General features: G+C 38.0%; 1 protein-coding gene across 4 annotated transcripts in view; it reads right to left on the bottom strand.

Moving 5' to 3' along the window:
- Window positions 1–22,443, bottom strand: part of MID1 (midline 1) — a 253,424-nt gene that overhangs the window by 71,333 nt on the left and 159,648 nt on the right. For 3 of the 4 annotated variants that reach the window (XM_071562967.1, XM_071563103.1, XM_071563029.1), the window contains exon 3: window positions 2,396–2,479. The exons of the other annotated variant lie outside the window; for it this stretch is intronic. In XM_071562967.1, coding sequence (XP_071419068.1) covers window positions 2,396–2,479 — 84 coding nt within the window. The remainder of the gene's footprint in view (window positions 1–2,395; window positions 2,480–22,443) is intronic. 4 annotated transcript variants of the gene reach the window in all.

The raw sequence follows: 22,443 nt of genomic DNA, 5'->3' as shown, positions 1-22,443 counted from the left end.
CTTTCTGACATCAGCAATTAGAGAAGAAATTAAAGTGGCTTCATTTTCCATAATACAATTATTTAAAAAAATGTGTTTTCTCACTTTTAGGGTTTAACCCCAGCTGGCAACTAAGTACCACATACCTGGAATGGGCATGACCTCAAGGATCATAGTCCAAACTGTCTTGGCAAAAGCAGAGTCCAGACAGGATGGTCCGGCACACTGACCAGCCAAATCTTAAAAGTGTCCAACACTGGGGAATCCACCACTTCCCTGGGGAGTTATTCCAATCACTGATTGTGAAAAATTTTCCTTTTGTGTCTAATCAGAATCTCAGCAGTAGTAACTTGTACCCATTACCCCTCATCTTTTCCATGGGAATCCTTGTAAAAAGTCTCCATCTTCTTTGTAGTCACCTTGTAAATAGAGAACCAGCACGACAAGGTCTCCCCTAAGCCTTCTTTTCATAAGGTTAACAAACCCACTTAGCTGAAGTGAAATTCTTAATTCTTTTGAAGGTATACAGTATGGGTCTCCTAATTAGTACATCCGGTGGAAACTCTATTTAAAAAGAAAACACTGGAGAAAGAGTAAAGAAAGTCCTTGACTTAAGACTAAGCACTACTTGGCAACGACTAAACCATCAGTGTGTTATCAACATTATTCTCACACTAAATCCAAAACAGCACTGCACCAGCCTGACTGCCAGCCGGTTTTAGCAATATTGTCCAACACCTGTCATATGTCAAAGGTGAAATGTTCTCCTCCAATACTTTTATTCAGTGCTTACCCATTTCTCTTACTCTGCTAGATACTGCTGTTTGTTCAAGGAATAAGTCACCATCTGGAAGAAAAACTGCTTTGGAAAATAAAATTCATATGCCTGACTTAACCCACACAGAGAATCCCAGAAAATCCCAATTCCCTTGTGAAAAGAATACTTAAGCAAAACAAGATTTACCACTTCTTTAAGACATTCTGGAAATGACATAGTGCACATTGAGCATGCTTTTAAAAGGAACAAGTTTACCATGTTACTTTCTTATTTCTCTTAAGGAAAAAACATTCCTGACAAGTAACATCCAGAAAAGAAAAAAAAATGAAAAAAATCATGATAGAGATCTGCATTATTTTGAGCACAAGCTGATGGGGAAAAAACCCAACTAGAGAGCAAGTCTTTCACATACTGTTTTTCTTGACTTTTATTCCCAGAAGTGATGTTTATTCCCTGGCCTTTGCCACTTCACATCACTGAGTATTTCAGTTCCTTCATTTATAAAAGAAAAAAAGCAATACTGGTCTAACTCTATTTAATGAAGGAATGCAAAACTGGCCTCAGGTGGGTACCCAGAGGCCTTCCACAGCAACCCTTCATGTACTGTGAGTTGCTGGTTTTCATAGGGTGGGAACAGGCACTATAAATGTCCTGGCAGCCTGTATGTGTTAATTCTCAGCATCCACCAGTCAACTGACTAGGACTGGTTATATGCAAGTGTTACAACAACACTAAACTTGAAGAGTTCTGTAGTCTTTAGCAGGATACAGTCACTAACTGGCTGTGATGACAAGGCCAGTTTAAGAAGTATGGGTTTGCCTTCCCCATAATCCTAATCCTGCTGGCACCACTCTGTGTGGCTGCACTGTAAAACAGGTGTGGATTAAACCTCTGGAAGGAAGTAGTGAATGGGAACTATGTTTTAAATCCATAAAAGAGGTCCAGTTTGCAATGCATCCCCACAGACTGTTGTAGCAGGAAAACTAAGGAGGTGATGAGCTGTGACAGAGTGGGAAGAGAGTGGTGCTGAAGGGTCAGAAAATGCCAGGCAGTCTTCATGCCAAGGGCAGCATCTCATGGATTCACTAAAAAGTCATACTGACTCACTAAGCCCCTTAAGCACTTTAAAATATACCTATATAGATCACTGTTTTCACTGATGTTGTGATATTAAAAGGAGAGAGGAATTTACAAACACAAAAGGAAAAGTCATCATGATACCATATGTGATAATAAGCAAGAATGGAAGGGAATAGAGTAACTGAACAACTGCTGCCAGTTTTCAGAAAAGCATATGCTAAGGTGTGTGATTATGCCTCTTTGGTCAAATATTATTCAATTTTCAAAACAACCAGTCAACTACAGGTAAAAATTATTTGCTCATTAAATCTGACCATTTAATGATTTTCTATTTACTTATTTTGAACTGGCATGACAGTCTCTCCTATGTATGCCTTCCTTCCCTTTTATTTTAAAGTTATGTCTGCAGCCAAAAGGCTTGCTCTACTTAAAAATACAATAACAATGCCCTCATTTATTGACACCATTTATTTCACATGACCACTGAGAATGTGTTTATTATGGGATGAGTATATACTTGTGTTCAGGACACTGAATTATGAATGCAGGTTTCCTTACCTGGCCTATCATGTCACTACAGAGTGATACTGCCACAGCTTCTGAATTCTCAGCAAGTTCTGGACTCCAGGGTGGGGTTAGTTCCTTGGTGAGAAAGAAATGAGTTGATATAGATAGTTTATAGCATCTTTGCATCTTTTATTTACGGTAGATGCAATTTTAGAGAGGAGTTAGATAGCAAAGGCAGTGTGTAGTATGTGACTCAGAGACTAGTTTTGAAATTCCAGAAAAGACTCTCTCATATTAACCCACACTGTCTCTTAGAGTAGAGGATGGCCTGTGTTTACGCTCATATCTGCAGATAGACAAAAAAAAAAAAATCCAAGTTTTGTCTACCTTTTTTTTTTTCAGCTAGTAACTCAATTTCAAAATTGTTTTAGTAACTTAACATGCCATTGTTGAAAGGGTCATTCTTGTTCGCATCCTTTCATGATCACTAGAGCATGTGGAAGCATATAAACAACAAAATACTACTCTTACTGAAAAGAAATCTTTCTCAAAAGTGCATGATTGTAACAGCACCAGTGAGGTACTGGATAACATTATCATGAAGTGAAGCAAAACCCTCTCTCCTACTGAGGAGGTCCCAGACTAACTGAAACTACTCATAAAACTTATCTCTCTGCCATTTTCCTCAAAAGTTTCTAGAGCCTACACTATTTCCTTTAGGTTTGTGACCGTTGAAATTCTCACAGCCCCTCTGAAAATTATGTAACTTCTACTCAGAAATGTTACTGATTAGTTTTTCTAGGTGCCTTGGATTTGAGGGACACATTTGCAAGGCATGGATTAAACAAAAAAATAAAACAAAAAAAAATGGAAAAAGCAAAGGGTCAGTCAGATTTCAGCTAGTCAGAAGTATTTTATATGCACACTACTACAGTTTGCTTATCTTTCTAGATAAGCAAATTACGACTGTATTGCCACTGTAGAATGGTGAGTATCCTCAGAACACTTACCTCCAGAACTACTGGGTCATTCAGAAACACACAGAAACTATAGACATAATTTAAACAGCTGCTCTCTGGAAAAATGTGGTCCAACTAATTGTGTAGAGTTGTACTGGCAAAGGAGGGAAGAGCAGGGAGTGAAAAAGTAAGGGGTTTTAGCATTCTAGAAGGAGAAAATATACTGAGGATAGAAAACTCGTTTCCAAGAGGGTTTCATTTAACTTCATCCTTTTCTCTAACTTTGACCTGACTGCCTATTATACCTCCCCACAGCTATCTTCCACATCTACAGTAGTTGCAAACTGAATGTTTAGCTTTAAAGAAACAAAGACAGAAGTCTTAGATAAGCAGAAGTGCTACAAGCATGATTAAAATTTCCTGCTGAGTACTGGAGTGAGAATTCCATTAATGACCCTGCTGAGGAGGAAGACTGTGATGTGAACTGAGCTGGCCCACGGAAGCATCCACCTATCCTGGACACATTCCCTGTGCTGCCCAGCTGGTAACCTATGCAAAGGAAGAGGCATTGAGAACATCCATGGGTTTTCAAGGAAGTATTGGAAGGAAGGAAGGAAAACATAACTCATGGAGTAGGAGAAGTAACTTGGTTTATTTGGAGGTGTTACCAGGGCACAAGCCACTTTACTTGTATCTTTGTTAGTCCTGTTGCCCATACAGCCTACTTTGTAATGCACTTGCCACCTTTCCAGAGACTCCAGTCTGGACTGGAGCTGGTCTATGAACATCAGGAAAGAAACTAACCTCTGGCCACAGAAGTAGTAGCAATATATATGATAATTACTACACCATATACATTGTTACAAGGTATGCTACATTGCAATATTGCAATACACTACTGCAGTATCACTAACTGTAACAGGAGGAAAAGCACATGATATCGTGGCCTGGAAGTGATTAGAGTGAAAACAGCATTACATTTTTAGCACATTTGTTGTACTTTCACAGTTTCACATTATTTTTTCCAATATTTTTGTGCCTGCCAGATTTGGGAAACTAAATTATCAAAATAATGCAGTTAGATCTGTAGACTGGCATATTTCCTCTATGCATTTTTAAAGAAGGTTCACAAGAATTGCTCTATGCTATAGAGCTGTTCTTTAGCTTCCAAAAAATAATGCCAAGCACTCAGCTAATTTGTCAAATCTAGGAAGGTAGACTGCTGTTTGCAATGACAGTGACCCGTTTTTACATTGCAGAGTGGGAAGAAAGCCTTTTTCTCTCCTCTTGGAATGTTTCAGGAGACTTTGGCTGGAATTCATCATGCTGCATAAACATGGGCTCACTCTTAGACTCCTTTGTAATTATGTAGAAAATTATTCAGCACCAGGAATCCATTTGAACTCCACCACTTTGACAACATGCAGAATCCAAAAAACATGCACACAAAGTAAATCAGTCATCAGATAATCAATTAATGTACTAATTATTAACAGATAAGAAAGGATAAAACACTGAATTTGAACCTGCTAAAGCATCTTTCCTTCTTTAGTGTATGGGACTTTTCTCTATAAACAAAATGTCAGTGGTGAATAATTGTGAACGTAAAAGAAATTTGTAGCAATTAAAGGCAGAGCTGAGCACTGTAACATTCCCTCCAGGGACATTTACTCAAATACTGCCTTGTTTAAATGTTAGAGAATCTAGGTGAAAACTTAAATAATGATAATTATCCACAGCCCACAGGTGACTGACTGATTACTGATGAGTGATAGTTAGTTAAAATTAAATTATCACCTTTATAGATAAATATTACAGACCGTGCTTTAAAACCATAATTCATGATTAGAGAACTAACCCAAATGTTTGTAAGTCAAAAAAATCATGAAACTAACATTTAGAATTTTTCCTTGAAGTTTCTAATACTTTCTATATTTTTATACTGTGAATCCAAAAGTGAAATTAGTCATCAGTTTTGAAATACCTGCCATTAAGCAATCAATTCACAAGCAATTGAAGTGACATACTGTATTCTTTCTTCTATCGCCTGACCCAGTGGTGTCACACATCAGAAGTCTGCTCTGTTAGATACTAGACCTCACTCAAACATAGTTAAACATTCCAGGCTAAGATTCTAGCATTTTAAAAAAGAAAAATTGATACCACTTTTTATTAAGATTATTTTTTAGTTCTTTGACATATGACATTCTGAACATGCAAAAGTTCAGATTTCACTGCTTTGAAAGTGCTGTCTTAGAGCCTGAAGTGATCTTGGCTTGAATTACTGAACTTTGTTCTAAGTAAGAGGACTAAATATGAGAAATGGATATATATTTCAAAAATGGCAGTAGTAAGACAATGACTAGAACAGGGAAGACATGCCAGCAGGTGTTGCCATGAAGGCTATTCAGAGGAATTGTGGGAAGCTGCAATTCAGGGGACATTGAAACAGGAGGTACTAAAGTTCCATAGCAGAAGAAGTACCTGGGACATACAATTTGTACAGTAGTACCTTGGGCAATGAAGAGCAAAACGAGACTAGAATCAACATTCCTGAGGAGGCAAGACAAGGAGCCTATAGAGGGAATGATTAGCATATAGACAAGCGAGGACATGAACATGTGAGTAGCTGTGTGAGCAAATGTAAAGCTGAAGATATGACAAACTTCATGTCTGAAAATATTGATTTAGATAAACACGTATATACACATACACAAATTAAGTATATAAAAATATATCTACCTGAATATGTGCCTCTCTATGTACAGGCATACACATATATATGCATGTGTTTGTCAGCATCAGATCAAAAATATCTTGACAAAATTAAATAACTTCTGTGATTGTCCCATTCTGTGGATGTTCCATTCCTTCAAGTGTTCAAGGGTAGGTCATATGGGACCCTGAGCAACATGATCTAGTGGGACAAATCCCAGCCTGTGATGGGGACAGGTGGTTGGAACTAGATGGTCTTTAAAGCCCCTTCAAACACAAGCCTTTCTGTGATTCTATGAATGTATTTTATTCAACTACCTGATTTTCTCCAGATCACAGAGATTTTTATTTTTGTTTCAAGTTGTGTCTGTTTCTCCCCAAATCCTTCCCCTTCACATCTTGTTCCTGACTAACCTCAAGTGCAATAAGCTAAAACCAAGCATGCTGTTGAGAAGTACTGCCCGAGTGTACGAAATGCTGAGGTACGACTCTCAGAGAGAGATGTCAAGTCTCACAAATGTCATTAAAGGTCATAGTGTCAAAAATTTTAAAACTTAATTTCTTAGATGCATATTCTCTGAGGGGAAGCTTTAAAGACAATAGTAAACATATGGGGGACAAAGAAACAGTTGCTATTCTTGAGGAAGGAAGCCCATGTGGTTTAAAGACCAAAAAAAAAATGTGTGGGAGCAGAGGGAGGCAAATGTGTGTGAGGAAAACTACATCTGGCTGCATGTAATTTAGCAAAAAAGTGAATGAAGACTGTAGAACTTTATAAGAATCATGGTAGAAAGATAATTGCATTAACTGAAAACACTGGTCAGAAATTTCATGAGACAAGCAAAAAGTAAGCTTTAGCTTCTATATTTCCTTTTGGCCCCAAGATGACTCTCTTTAAATAGCTACACATATAAGGAGCTATGTTTTCTTTCCTAAAGTGCAGAGCAATTTTCTCATTGTATATGAATATACTAATGTGTGAGGTCTACGTTCCTGCTGTTATTTCGATGTTTGTAAGTAGTTATAGATTGAGCATATATTAGTTAGAACATACACTTGAACTTTGGTATCCTGTTATTATTGACTTGAATAAGTTGCCTTCAATGTCAATTATTAGTCCTCCTGTGACTGGAGCATGCAGTTCATACCATCATCTTTTACAAACCCCTCCCTTATGTCTATGTTCACTTATAGAAAGAGTTGTGAGCTTTCAACAGGGAGTTCTCCCTAATCGTTACTGAAGAAAAGAAAGGGTAATCTGGTTCACCTTTTCTCTTTTCCTCAAGCAATTTCTGTCTCTCTCTCTGCAAAACTTTTATTAAAAATGCATGATTCCTGGAGGAAACAAAAAAAGTAACTACCAGCATTTACAAAAAAATCAATAGAAAGTTCATTCCCAAATTTCTAGTTGTCCCTGCTTCCAGTCCCATACACAATCCTATCACCTTGATATCTAGAAATCTCTGTAATAACAGTTCTGCAAAGATAGGTAGGGTTCACCTTTGGACTAACTCTTTTCTTTGCAGCACAGACTGGAATGCATTAATTAAGAAAAAGAAGCCAACCAAAAACCACAAGTTGTCTCTATTTGAAAGTTTACATTGGAATGGAAATTGAATCTTTGTGACCTAATACTGTGTTTAAGTGACAGGAGATTCAGTTACTTTGAATCATTATGAATTACTCTGATCATTCTGAAATGATCAAAACCTCTTGAAGTGAATTCCAGCATTAAAAGTGGATCTGTGCCCAGGCATTAGACTATATTTAAAGGTTTTGTGGTTTCTGTTTTTGGAGGGTTTTTGCAGGCTGAAGACTGGAATATTAGACAGCAGACAATAGAAGATAATTTATTGAATATTAAGAGTAAGAATGGAAAGAGAGTATCCAATTTTATTTCATCCAGTCTTAGCTTTGTTTTAAATAGAGAAAAGTAATTTAATCACGAATTCCCCATATAATATAAATAATAAGTGTTTTCAATGCTTATCTCATGTTCTCTATGAAAATAAAAGAATATAAAATTACTATCATTATCTCCTGATGCTTTTGGCTCTTGATCAAAGATAGACCTAATCTGATCTGCCTGTGCCCTATACTGAGATCTTCTACTGGAAGCTGCACTGCAGCATTCACTATTTGTGAAGTTTCAGGTTGCTCTTTTTGTTCTACTAGGACATAATGCTTTGTCAGACTTATATTTCCATCTAACATAATTGAAAATATTTGTCCAGCTTTCCCATTTGAAATAAACATTGCTTTGGCATAAAATAGGTGAGCGAAATCTGAAACCTAGATAGAAACTGAAAAAAAAAATTCAGTTACTTGAGGAAGTATTGTTTACCAGTTAGAATATGAGCACAATACTCATACCTGACTATTCACAGAAATAAAAAAAACCTCAGTTCCATCTCAAGACTTGGCAACAACTGTGGGTGAGATGAACACAATGCTTTCTGTTCTTGCTTTAAACTAAGGGTACGGTCACAAAAACTGAAGGAGTAGATATGGGTTTGAAGTGCTTCAAGAGGAGAGAGCACAACAGAAGTAATGAAAGAACGTTTGTGGTGTTCTGCAGTGTCACGTTGCTTCCACTTCACACAGTGGTTTTCTTTCAAGTTCCAACAAAGCTTTTCTGTCATGCTGCCTAAGTTCTGCTAGTGCTTTAATTCAAAAGTTTAGATAATCTAGCTTAAAAAGTCTAGAAAAAAGTCAAGTAATCATGGCTACAGCTGTCATAACGTTCAAAGTAACTTTCAGTCTCCAAAATTCTCCAAGAGTAATGCTAACTCAGTAACTGAAAGGGTTGATTTTTATGTACAATACACAAAGCAGTACAAAACCTGCATGATCTCAGTGATCTCTACTGCAATCTTTGATGGTGATTTACAAGAATAAATAAAATCATAACTATTAGTAACAGGTTCTATCTCTGTTTTGCAGGTTGTTTATACATTTGGGATGTGCTACAATGCTACTTGTTGCAGTGATGACTTACAAGACACAATAATGCTACCTCTAATGCTTTAAATGGATCCTGGTCCAGACAATTTTTGAGACTCAATAATTTTTTATTTAAACCTAGGATATCAAGAAATCTAAAGGATAAAAAAAATAGACTCTTCCATTTTTCATTTTTCAAGGACTTAGTGTAGCCTTATATTTAAAAGAGTATGTCCTTTTTTTCCTAATGTGTATGTAACTTTGTCATGCGGTGGAAAATATGCCAAAGAGAAAGGGTATGCTTTTAGATTTTTTGTTTCTTGTACTGATAAAAAGTGCTAGTTGGAGGCATTCCTGGAAAATATTATTGTTTAATAATTCTGTTTAGTGCTTTGAAATGGCAGCCCTGGACTGTAGTCCATTAGCCCTCATATGAGTGATCCTCACTCCTGCAAGTAGTACAACTGGAGAGAGAACCAGATTGCTATTTACCATGTATTTCCATTACATGAGGCAGATACACTGTATTGCTTTTAACTACTCATGCCTCTTCCTTCCTAAAGGATTTGACATAACATGTCTTTAAAAGCAGTCAAGTTCCATTCCAAAATGTACCACAAAACACAGGATAACTTTTATAAGCATGCAACAAGCATTGAACTGCTGTGATCTCTCCCAGACAGGGGTCCCACCTGATGGGTCCTAAGCACTCTGAAGGGGCAGGTTATATCTGTAAGGGATGAATAAACAGTTTCCCATTATGCCTAGCCTAGGACAACAGATAACACCACAAATTATCCAATGCATGTATCTAAAAATTTATTTTGTTTTGAACACATAACATATTTGTTATTTCATGACATCTTAAATTAACTATAATCCTGATGGTTTCTGCACTGTACAAGTGCAGTATAAAATGACATGTCAATTCACTATGAACCTATCAAACTGATACTCTTAGTGAACATCCATCTTTAAAAGTCTCCAAGCAATTTGTGAAAGACATGAGTGTCAGATGTGGAGGTGACTCAGCCTGGTTGCTGAGGAATTGAGTTAAGGAACACCATAAATCTTGTGAAAGTCAGTTGACCTCCTCATAGAACCACTGAATTATGGAAGATCACTGAGTCCAACTGTTAATGCAGCACTGTCAAGTTACCACTTAACCATGATCCTGGGTACTCCATCTACGTGACTATTAAATACTTCCAGAGCTGGTGACTCAACCACTTCCCTAGGCAGCCTATTCCAGTGCTTGACAAATGTTTCCATGAAGAAATTTTTCCTAATATCCAATCTACAATTTTTCTGGTGCAACTTGAGGCCATTTTCTCTTGCCCTAATGCTTGTTACATGGGAGAGAAGACCAGTGCTCAGCTCGCTACAGCCTTGGGACATCTTCCACTAGACCACATTGCTCAAATCCCCATCCAACCTGGCCTTGAACACCTCCAGGAAATGGCATCTACAATTTCTCTGGTCAACATCTTCCAGTGTCTCACCACTCTTATAGAAGAGACTTTCTTCCTAGGATCTAAGCTAAACCTACTCTCATCTTAAAGCCATTTCTCCTCATCCTATCACTACATGCCCTGGTAAAAAGACCCTCTCTACAGCATTAGGTACAGAAGGCTGCTATAAAGTCTCACCAGAGACTTCTCTTCTCCAGGCTGAACAACCCCAACTGTCTCAGTCTGTCTTCACAGCAGAGGTGCTCCAGCTCTCTGATCATTTTTGTGATCCTCCTCTTCACCCACTTCAACTGCTCCTGACTGGTATGAATGTGAAACAACAGCAGCAGCTAATAGTGAACTGTATGAGTGTTGGTAGTGTCTTGGTGACACCCTTGACACAAGGCCCTGTAAGCTGCACACCTCTCTAGAGAGTGTGTCTGGTAAGCATGTGGGCGCCTCTCTGTGCATCTCTCAGAAGAAGGTTACCCACCACCATCAGCTGTCACCTTTTCTGAGCTGCACAGGTTGTTACACAGGGAGCAGACAGGGCTGCCTTACTCAGCTCCAGTGTCTCTCCTGATGAGCCGAGTCCTTCCTCTGCACTCTCCAGAGCACTGTGTCAGTTCTGTGAGGGCACTTCAGGCTTCAGGGGAAGTCCCTTCCTCCTGCAGGTCCTTCCTACTACAGAGTTCCACTCTTCTGCATTATTGCCCCTCTTTCTCTCTGTGTGATGGTGGGGGGGTTCACCTGTTTAGCCTCTCAGTCCTCTGCAGTCTGTGCTTGGAACCAGATACCTCATTCTTCAGTCTTCCTCATGTGCAGACCTTGGCACCATTTCCTGCAGCTCAGCTAACAACCTTGCAAGTGTAGGGTACAGAAACTGAAATGTACCACTAAAAATGGATTATAAAAACTGTATTGTACTTTTAAATAGTTTACAATCAGAATAGAAAAATGCAGAGTGATATTAGTTCTGATTCTCTAAAAATAAACCAAGTATTTACAGAAAGATTTAATTTGGTGATTTTGAATTAATTTTTTTAAGGTTAAAAAAATTTTTGTAAGTGTGTCATTGAATGTCATATCGGTATTCCCTGAGTTCTTCAGTGTACTTCAGAGCTGTAAATACATTTCATACCTAAAGATGCCTTAAAGACTGAAGTATGTACTGAGTTAACTAGATGTCTCCTGCCTCTCTGAGGCCCAAATAGCAGTACTTTCAGAGAATTAACTTGAGATTTCACCAACAGAAGCAGGTTTCTATGGGATAATGTTAAGTAATTCACTATAGACTCATTTAATCCTGAGGTCTCTTGCAAACAAAGCCACCAAATTACAAAGGTGCTTTGTGAAATCACCTATTGTACATCAGACACCGACCTGAGGCTCCACTGTTCATCCTCTGCCAAGTTCCCAGACATAAACAGCTCATGTTTAACCTCACTAAAGATCCTTTCTTTCTGACAGCAGAATGAGAGCTGCAGCAGACTGCAGGTTGCCATTGAAAGTAAGAGGTTTACAAAACTTGTTTTAGACATTAATGCTCGCCTCGAGGTCTTCAGCTCTTGGGTGATGTGAAAAAATATAGCCAATGCATAAAACCATTTTATGTAATGACAGACCTATATCTTGTAAGCAGTCATTCTGCTAAAGGGCAAGTTCCTGCTCCCATTTAAATGAACAACATGATTTCCATGAACGGGATTGAGGCATTCACACAGCTTTTATTTAGCTTTTCTTTTCTTAGATATTTTCTGTGCTGATTTTTATTCTTTCCTCTCCTTCTTTCTTTTGTATTTTTTACAAATTAATCGAGTAAAATATAAGTCCTGAAATACTTTTAAATTACCATAAAACATGACCTTTCACCAATTAATTTACACATCACCAAAATAAGCAGCCCTTTACTTCGGCCAAATAGCAAGTTATAATGCTCAGAGAGATCAACAAGACCATGAACCATGATGTTCACCAGACAAAAAAGTCAATAACTAATTAATGGGCCCACCAAACACCTGTCACAGAAACATCTTAAAATGTATAAGAATCAAGAATTTCTGAAACATGGCAATTAGTATCTTTTCATATGAAGTTTGAAAGCAAAAAATACATTAGGATGCTCCAAAGAAATGCAATTATATAATTTAAAAATCAAAGTAGTTGAATTGGTTTATTTTCATTCAGAAGGACAGAATACTGTCTCAGAAGAAAAAACTATGAGTTTTCAAAGATTTTTGTTCTTTAAAGTAGACACTAACTTCTTTTGTGTCTCTTATAACTCAGTGACTAAATATAATACGTCATTCCAGAAATACAAATTCCTACTAAAGCATGAATTGGAAATGCTTTCAGAAAGACAGGCTGTATTTTCCAACTATTTTCACCATAGTTTTATAGGCTACTAGTTTTTGAATGAAATAAAAAGGAGAATGAAATGGAGAAACAAAGAATGAAACAAAGATCAAATGCAAAACATCCTGATGCCAGAATTTCTTGTACCACAAACCAATATGTTTGTAGGGCATTTATATAAATTTTAAATATTCATTAGAACTATTTCCCTAACAGGGACCAGTTTTTCTACACCACGGTGTAGAAAACCACGGTGTTAAGTGCAGAAAAAGTAAAATGGACCAGTCACTATGCAAAAGCCTCTTTGTAGTAAAAAGGCTGGTGGTGGTTTTGTTTCCACCTATGTCTACCATCATGTGGATGATCCAGAGAGACAGGAGCTTGGGTTACACAGAAAAATGCTCTGTTATTTCTAGGCTAGACTTCCTGACAGAAAAGCTATGAATGCTGGCTGCATATTCAATAAATATGAGATATTGAGGGCATATAGAATTGCTGGGGCTGCAATGGCCATCTGGGCATTGTATGACCCTTGCCAGGGACCTCCTGAAGGCTTGTTACACAGTTGAAATGTAATAATGCATTTTCAGGAGGGCTGGGTTGTCCTGACAGCATTAGAACTCCTGTGCACAGGTAAAGAGCAGCATACACATGCCTGGGTAGTGATTCCTGGAAATCCCAGAGATGTTTAGAATTCCAGATGAAGAGCAACCAAATTAGAGGCATGTGAGCCATTAGAGTTACCATCTGGAAATTCTGGGTACTGTTTTACTGACTTTAAAATTTGCACAATCCAGGAGAAGATTTACCTCAGAAAATCTGGGTGTGTGGAAGCTTTTTATTACAAACTTATCAGGGCTAACTGACTGTGAAAAAGATACCATAATCATGAATACTAGTGAACTTCAGTAAACCAGAATGAAGGAGCCACAGTAGGTTTCTTAAGCCTGTCTCTCCCATGAAATTCCCTTGAGCAGAATGGACAAGATTAATAGAAAACATCCTTATGATCTGACGGTGTTATTAGTATAAGAACTAAATTCATATGAAAAGTTGAGTAAAAACTACTACTATAGCTTGCTCATCAGTAAGAAAGTCCACTTAATCAAGTAAGGTGTTGTTTTTCAGAAATGCATAAGTGCTATCCACTGTCTACTAGAGTATCAGTATCTTGTGAAAAGTGTTAATTTAAAACTGAAGATCCGTCACCGAGAATGGGCCCTTGGCTCACGCACAATCACTACTAAAAAAAAAATCTGCAGTCTAACTTTATCCTGTGATTAAAACTTTTCCACTGCAAATTCCTACTTATGTAAGAGTTAAGTAACATTCTGGATGGGAGTCCTTGCAGAAACTAAACTCCTTTGCTTTTCAGAAGAAGAGGTTCATTATGGTAAGTTAGTGTAAATCAAGAGAAATCAACTAAAAATTTGAACAAATCAGAAACACAACTCTTTCCATATTGCTTATTATTTGGATAATTTTAATCCCAGGACTTCACTTCACAGGCTGCTATTCAAACCTCTAGGCTTCTGGATATTAACTACAACCATTGTGAAAGCACTGAAGAAAGAAGGACTATTTTGGCATTTGGCATGTTCTTAAGCTATCAAAAATCAGTGGTTGGAAATCAGCCCTTTTCCAAGGCATCACAGTACTTACTGCCATTTCTTGATTGCTTTGAAAACTTCAGCATCCAAAAATCCTCCTGTCCTTCTCTAACATGTTGGGAATCTGGTGTTGTGTTCCACAGGATTTAGCAGCATCTCTTTGGGTCCCTTCTGCTGTTTAACTGCAAGCTGTCCTGTGGTTTCTGACACACATCAGACTTTATGGCATGCCTCCAGTGGAGAAGCTTATGAGCAATTCAAATTATCTATAGTGTGTGGTTCACAAACCACAGGAACCCTTCAGCACTCTGAGGTTGAACTAATGCTTGCAGGGAGGAGTTGCTAATAGAGTTTCCTAATGCCTGTAGGGCAAACAAGACAACAGCAGCCACGTGCTTCATTGAAGAAAACCTCCCTTACATGAACTAATGTAACATTGCCATGTTGCTGGTGGTATACAGAAAAGAACAATTAAATATTTCTCTCTTTCTTCTCCAGCTATTATTAATTTGTAGTGCAACAAGTAGAATTCAGTAGTCAGAGTGATAACTCATGCGAACACTGAAAAATCTCATAGCATGGCACAAAGTTATTTTCCACAAACTCTGTAGGGAGCTTCTCAACCAGAGATTTAACCTTGGAATTTTCAAAATTACACAAAAACTATTCCTGTCTAAGGAAGTTGTGCCATGAGTACTGCAACTAAATTACAGCTGGTCTGTTGATTAAAGAAAAAGGTATGCAGAAATGACTGGATCTGAGGACCACAAAAATCCAGCCACCACAGCTGGGCCACAACAGGCCAGACTTTGACCATTACTCTTCAGTAATAAGTGTTTTGGTTGACACTGTGAATGTCAACAGATGAGTTCACAGGGAACACAAGCAAAAGCAAGCCATGGACATGAGGGAGCAAAGATGGAATGTTGCAAAGATATTACAATGATAAAAACTGGACTGACTGCAAAACCCAAACTAGGCTGAAAGAATAAAAGAGCCTTTTCATGGGTGGAAATTATTTGTCATATATTATTCTCCTCACACAATAAAGAGGAAATCTCTTTTTTCCCTTTTGCTGTTGTCTTATATATTGGATTGAAACACTTCCTTCTGGTCCTCTCTGCCAAATCTCAGTATCAGAGGAAATATCAGCTCACTATTGTTAGTATATAAATTAGCTGAACTTCATCTAAGACCAATCTGTGAAACTACTGAGCCAAAAAACACCCCCAAAAAAACCAACCAGTATTCTCCTAACATACTACATCTCTATTTTAAATAAAACTGTGAAGAAAATGGTATTCATTTGGAGAATGTAAAGGACTATAAAGAGCTAAATAAGGCAGTATATGGCAAGCAACCACTGCAGGTGTCTTAGCTTCACATAGGCCAGACTGTCTAACTAAATATTACCTTATTCTGAACAACATAGGGTTGTGACTGTAATTTTCTTGGTCAGCAGCCAAACTGAAACACTGGAATCTAAAAGTGGCTGTTTCTTTGGTCCCTGCCCCTGGACTAGGAAAAGTACAAATTTGACCTGAGACTGTACTTCTCTGGGAGAGAGTGAACCTCCAGGGTCTAGGACCAAGCAGGAGAGCAAAGATGACCAGTGATATCTCTCGTGTTGCAGCTGTTTCATCAGTAGTGTGAATGTCAAGGCCATGTGCTGCAGAGAACTCTGTGGACCAAGGCAACTGTGGGAGGAGAGTCCATCACCTCTGGCTGGCTGGGCCAAAGAGATGCCATGAGTGGCACAAGGGACTAACAATGCTACTGTGGTAGCAGGAAAAGATTAGAGGAAGAATTGCTTTCTACCCACACAAATGAAAGACAAAAGATGCAGAGAAGGGCGAAAAAGAAGAGTCCACTCCAAATTTCCTCTAACTCCTTCCTTAGCGACACTCCTTTTGTAGAGGGAGGTGTGGTTTCCAAAACACTCATGCTGAGATTAAAACCAAATTCCATAAACCCAGAGTGAATGGGTACAAGGAAGGTGACATGATTAGGTTTTATCTCCAGGCTACTTTTTCCTCACCTCAACCAAATACTGCTGTTCTACTAGAAGGTGGGAACAGTTTCAGGATCAAAACTCCATTTGTGATAAATTTGCAGTCACTAAAAACGTTACCCAACTAAATTGCAGGATAAGGCCAGTCTGATCCTGCCATTAAGCTCAAGATTATGCCAGCATTTTTTCAGTATTTTACAAAGCTTTACAGCAGCCAAATAACCTGACTAGACAGGCCAAAGCCAAAGTCATGAATGAGTAATGCCAAAAAGAAATCACAGTGAAGTTGTTAAACAACTGCTACAACATTTTTTGGGCATGGAATAGAATAGAGGCACTTGATTGCCTTCAGGAAGGATGAAGGTATTGCACATGAAATCCAGGATAACTGTTAAACTTATTGTGAGCTGAAACAACATGGCAAGAAATTATTTCAGCCTCTTGCTAAGACTGCCAGAATTCTGTCATTTGACAAGCCTTTGAGAAGGCACGAATATTTGTTTTTCTAGATCTCAGATGGCTTTGGGTTTGCAAAGCTACATAAACAAATGAAACACATAAAATCCAAGATGAACCTACAAATCCCACTCTACTTTTTTTTTTTAACTTCCTTTTCTGGCTATTCAAATTCAGAAGACATCAGTCAGTTGCTAGAGTAGATTTATGGTGTTGTAATACTTACCTGAAGCCAAATTTTAGCTCTAATAATTACTGATCAATGCTGAGCCACAGAAGGATATAGCAGGCTTATTTTGTCTTCAAATCTCAAAATGCAGTTTTTCTCCAACTACATACATATAATAGGGATTCTCACCTACCTTTGAAATCTTTCCTCATAGTATTTTTTAATGTTCTTTCCAATCAAAGTGGTTAAGTTGTTCTGTGAACTTTACTATTGATGTGTTAGTCTTTAATCTCAACATTTGATCTCCACACTTTTCTTTCTTTAGCAAATTATTTAATTTGGTTTTCAAAAAACTCTTGAAATTTCCTTTTTGTCCCTCTCCCCTCCCTCCCTGCCCCTCCCATTTTTTTCAAGTACTTCTTCTGGCACTGCAGGCAGCAGCTGCTTCTGCAAATTTCCCAGTAACTGTTATGCACTATGAAATAAAATAAACCAACCCAAACCAAAAAATCCTAGAAAAAAAAATCCCCAGAAGATAAAGTGAAGGACTTTGAAGACAATGTGAAAGACTTTGTTGGCTTCATGTGATTAGCTGTCCCTGAACTGAAGTGTTAGCTAACTCCTTTGGGAACATGTAATATTAAATATTCAATTCTGAAGCCATAACACTGAATATTCATACTGGAAACACAATCCCAGGAGCTCTGCTTAGCATATAAAGGAACATCAACATAGTTTTTAAACTAAAGTATGCTCTAAGCTGCAATATTTCATATATATGCTTAATTAGAATGGGCATACTTAGGCATATTAAACATAAGTGTTTAAAGGCTCCAATTTGGCCCAAATGCAAATTCCTCTCCCCTAAAATTAGAATTCAATTTGTAGTCACTTTTAACACAAATTAGAAATACAACCTGCTTTCTGATGAGACAGGATTACCCTGGTTTTAGTTTTACACTTCGTAACAAAGAAAACTATTGTATTAGTCACTTCATCACCACTTTAATTACAGTTCTCTCGATCTTGAACAGCCTAAGCAAAGACAATGTTGGTGTGTTCAGCACACATTCATCACAGAGGTTTTTACAGATGTTTGAGTCATATGTTGAATCTCCATGTGCCAGCCTGGGTTCTGACAGCTCTGGGGAATTCATCATGCAAGCTGCTCAACCTCAAGGATTTCCCCCCAGTGAAGGTCATTGCAGTTATGGTCAAGCATCCACACACTCCTTGAAAGAGGAGGGGGAAGAATGTTTTTTTAAGGGAGCAGGCAGGGAAGATGAGTGAACTCCAGGCATGAGGCCTCAGAGCTACCCTTGCCTAATCAGGCATTGTGACTCTTCTGACCCTGATGGTGGCACAGCTGAGTCTTGCAAGCCCCCACTGGTGGACCCTCTTTCCTTGTTGAACTTGTCACTGCAGAGCATGGTGGCAAATATTTCTGATGTAACCCATTCAAGGTTTCTCATCCTGTCCTTCCCCTGCCATCCCAACAGGCTTTCCAGGATGGCTTGAATTAGCCTGAAGTTCTTGTGGTTTCTTGTTTCACATTTTGGTCTGACCATTTGTCATCCTGGTTCTGTTTCTCTTCTCTCTGTTCTTAGAATGACAGAACACAGGATCACCTCTCTGGGTAAGATTATAAATACTTTGCTTTTGAATTGCTAGTAATGAGTCTCTGCCAAATTTAAACTCGAAAATTCCCCAAGCAGCAATTTAATCACATTATTTTGGATACAGCACCATAGCAGCTGCATTCATTTGATGAGGATTCATTATGGCTTATGGTTAAAACAATGGCAAATTAGCTCTGATATGTTCTGGAATTTGTTCTTTATTTAGTTTAGAATAGCCTTGTTTTAGTGAGCATGACTCCCAAGCCCATTTAATCCTGCATTCTGTGAGAAACTTGGAAGGCTCTGATGAGAGTTTTTAAAAATCAGATATATCTACACCTGTTGTAGCTCAGCTGTTGAACTCCTGCTGGGTTGTGGTTAAAAAGGAATTACCAGCCAGATCCATTCTACTATATTTCAAGGAATATTGCAGGACTATGTCCAGTCATGCATATAAATCAAAATAAATACGCAAATAAATCCTCAGTTTTGCCCACATTTTTCATGTATTAACTTTTCCCAAAGCAGAATATACTATATTCCTACAAGAAATCTAGTATGGGTTCTCAAGGAAATCTAAAACAAATTACTTCTGCAACTACCTCCAAGCTCAAACATTAAGCCAGATTTGTGAAATACTTGTTCATTTTTTTTTAAATGTCTGGAAATTGACAGTAAGTTAGGGAATGACATGAAGCCTAGACATAGGCCAAAATCCACAGCTGAGGTGTAAAAACCTCCAAAAATCAACTCTATTCTCCTACCACTATTCCCGACGAGAGCCACAGCTTCACATTAGAAGCTACATTAGAAGCTACATTAGAAGCTTTTGCCAGTATGGTGACATCCTGTGAAGGGCATAACTCCTGCAGGGAATATTTGTTCTGAAAAAAGAGGTCTTTGTATAGGCATAGTTCTAACACCACTTTTATAGCTCTCTAGTTTATTTTGCTTTGATTATCATTACTGATTATTTTATAGGCAAGAATACTTTTTGGCCACCTAACAATACAAGCCAAAAGGAAGCTTTCTGTTTTCAGCTTTCTTCAAATTCTTAAAAGGTGGACTTAATGTCATGAGTCACATTTGTATATCTCAACCAGTCTGTGGTGATAAAGAGAACAACCCTTAACGGAGTTGACAGAAAGAAGTTGCTGTAACTCCTTTCTATGCACAGCTAAAGGGCTACAGGGTGAAGTGGAATTGCTTCTCCTTCCTTACAATAATATTTAAAGTCCATTCAATCACTTTCCTTCCTGTCCTAATCTGTCAGACTCTTGCCTTTACTTTGGGTCAGAACCAGACTAAGTCTGATGCATCACTGCATAATTTCAACTTGATAGACATCCAGAAATTATTCACTTACTACACAGAGTTGTTTCTACTACACAGAGTTGGTTTTCTTATTGGTTTTGAGAGCTGGCATAGCTTAGGGTGGGACTGAACAGGCATGGCACAAATGCTGAGAAGAAGGTAGGGATACACTGCTACAGGAAGGGGAAAATGGTGGATGTGCAGAAACCAGCCATTAAATTGTTTTAGCTGCTGGGAAAGTGTATTCCAGGCACCTGATTTGTGCATCTCCTGGCAGCATCCAGGGCAGCAGTCTTCCTAGAGTACCTTTTTTGCAATCAATGAAGAGAGCTGGGTGCCTAAAGAGGGAGGAAATGGAGTGGTCCCACCTCGGGTGTGCCTACACCACTGCGTTGTTGGGGCTGCTTGTGGCCAGCAGAAATACAGGGAGGCAGTTCACCAAAGGGCTGCACAACTACCAAAACTGCTTCAGTGGGACAATAGTAGCATGTAGAAAAGACAGGGAGAGTAACATAAAGAACCATTTTTGGTGGCAACAGGCTTATTAAATAATTCAGTTATTCCACAGTACTCTCTCAGTGCTAGAATATAAGTAAGAAAAATCCCAAATAGTCAATGGTAAATAAAAAATAAATAAACTAATAAGTACTAATTAAGAATAATACAAAAATACAGTAATATTTGCTGGAACAATTTAGGATTTTGCTGATCTGCCTGAGGTCAGTTTGGTATATGCTGTAAATATAATATAAAGCAAAATTGGTAATAGAGCAAAAAATTTAAGACTGGACAGGACACCTTTTACTCATATTACCAAACTGATACTGCTTCATAGCACTAGAAACCAATTACATGAATTCTGAATCTTAAACGAAAGTACTGAAATTATGCATATACTGTATTAGAGAACAAACCCCAAAGCCTCTAAACACTTCTCTTCCACCTGGCATGCTCAGTTTAAAACAGTTTCCCATTACTGAAGCACTTAGCTCCTCCAGGGTTTCTGGCAGACTTTCTCTGTGATTTTTTTCTGTAGAAATAATGACTCAGAGGGAGCAGCCTTGAGACAGGCAGCTTCCAAGATCGGATATTTGCCTGACCTTGCAGACCTTCTCAGGAAGGAAATGAGTTCCTCCAAGGAAAACACGTGACAGAAGATTCAAAGCCCATTCTGCAAGCAGGAGTCATTCAATGAGGCTCTCTGATCTTGAACTTCAGGGTGAACTGGGGTTCCTACCATGCTTACAATATGTCAGAACAAAACTCCAACCAAACTACATTATGAAAACAAGTATCCTTCCCTTTACCTTCTGTTGTTTTCTTTCTTGGACTGACAGTTTTGTTACAAACTATAATCAGAGTCATTACCAAACAGGCTGTCTTACATCTGAATTTGTAACTTGTGACAATCATTTACCTGTAACACATCAATTTACTTATACCTGTACCCCTATACTGCAAACACCAAAACTTTGCACACAATAGATTCAGGAATTAGACTAAAAGAGGTCCCAAATTTATTCAAAATTATTTTGATAATGTACACATTAAATTTTAAAGCCTCTGCTGTTGAAATTGAACATTATGAGATTTAAGAGCAGAATTCCAACAAAATTGCTCTTTGCTTTTTTGTTTGATTTTTCCTAAAGTCATAGTGACTTACTTGACAGAAAAACTGCATTGCTTTCAAGTGAGAGTATGCAAAATGATTTAGGCAGAGCAAGAGCCCATTTAAAACTGCTCAAAATTTGACTTAATTTAAATGTTTTTCAGATGTTTAGAAAAATGTTTTATTTGCTTATCACTTGCATTATCCAGCCTCTTCCAACAAAAAAAAAATACAAGAAATTATTAACCTAAAGAGGTAGTATTACTTAGAGTAATTCACTGTATGTTCAGACAGAGATTTTTAACTTGTATAAATCTGAACAAAGCTGGAAGCAATCAAGTAAATTAAGGGGGTAAAAAAAAGTTCCTTGAACAACATACTTACTCAATAAGAACCACAGTAATTAATAGCATCCTGCCTACATAAGAATTTCAGTGCATTGAAATTTCAGGATCATGTGTTCTACAAAGACTGAAAAGTAGGTTTATTCAGCAGAGGCAAAGAAAACGTAAAAACATATAAAGACTTCATGGTGCAGCTCTATTTGGTGGATTTGACTGGAAAGGCCACTTTTTCCTCAAGAGTGATCACAAGAAATGCTCAAAAGAGGGTGAAAACATTACTGTATGGATAACATAATGCCCTTTGCTCCACAAGCTTCAGCATATTTTTGAAGTTGAAGGTTGTAATGAAATGCAGGGGAGAGAGCAATGCTTGCCCATACTTAAGGAATATGGAAGAATATATTTAATCACCATGTAAATTCACTCAAAAGTTTGCATAACCTCAGTAGGCATCTCATGGGTCCTTTTGGAAAGCGGGCACTTTGTCACCCCTTGTGCTGAAAAAGGGCCTCAAAGCAGCAGCTCCCTTCCAAGGCAGATCGTT

The sequence above is a fragment of the Pithys albifrons genome, chromosome 1 (genome assembly GCF_047495875.1).
Source record: "Pithys albifrons albifrons isolate INPA30051 chromosome 1, PitAlb_v1, whole genome shotgun sequence".
Classification (NCBI taxonomy): domain Eukaryota; kingdom Metazoa; phylum Chordata; class Aves; order Passeriformes; family Thamnophilidae; genus Pithys; species Pithys albifrons.
This window is presented reverse-complemented; position numbering and strand designations above follow the sequence as displayed.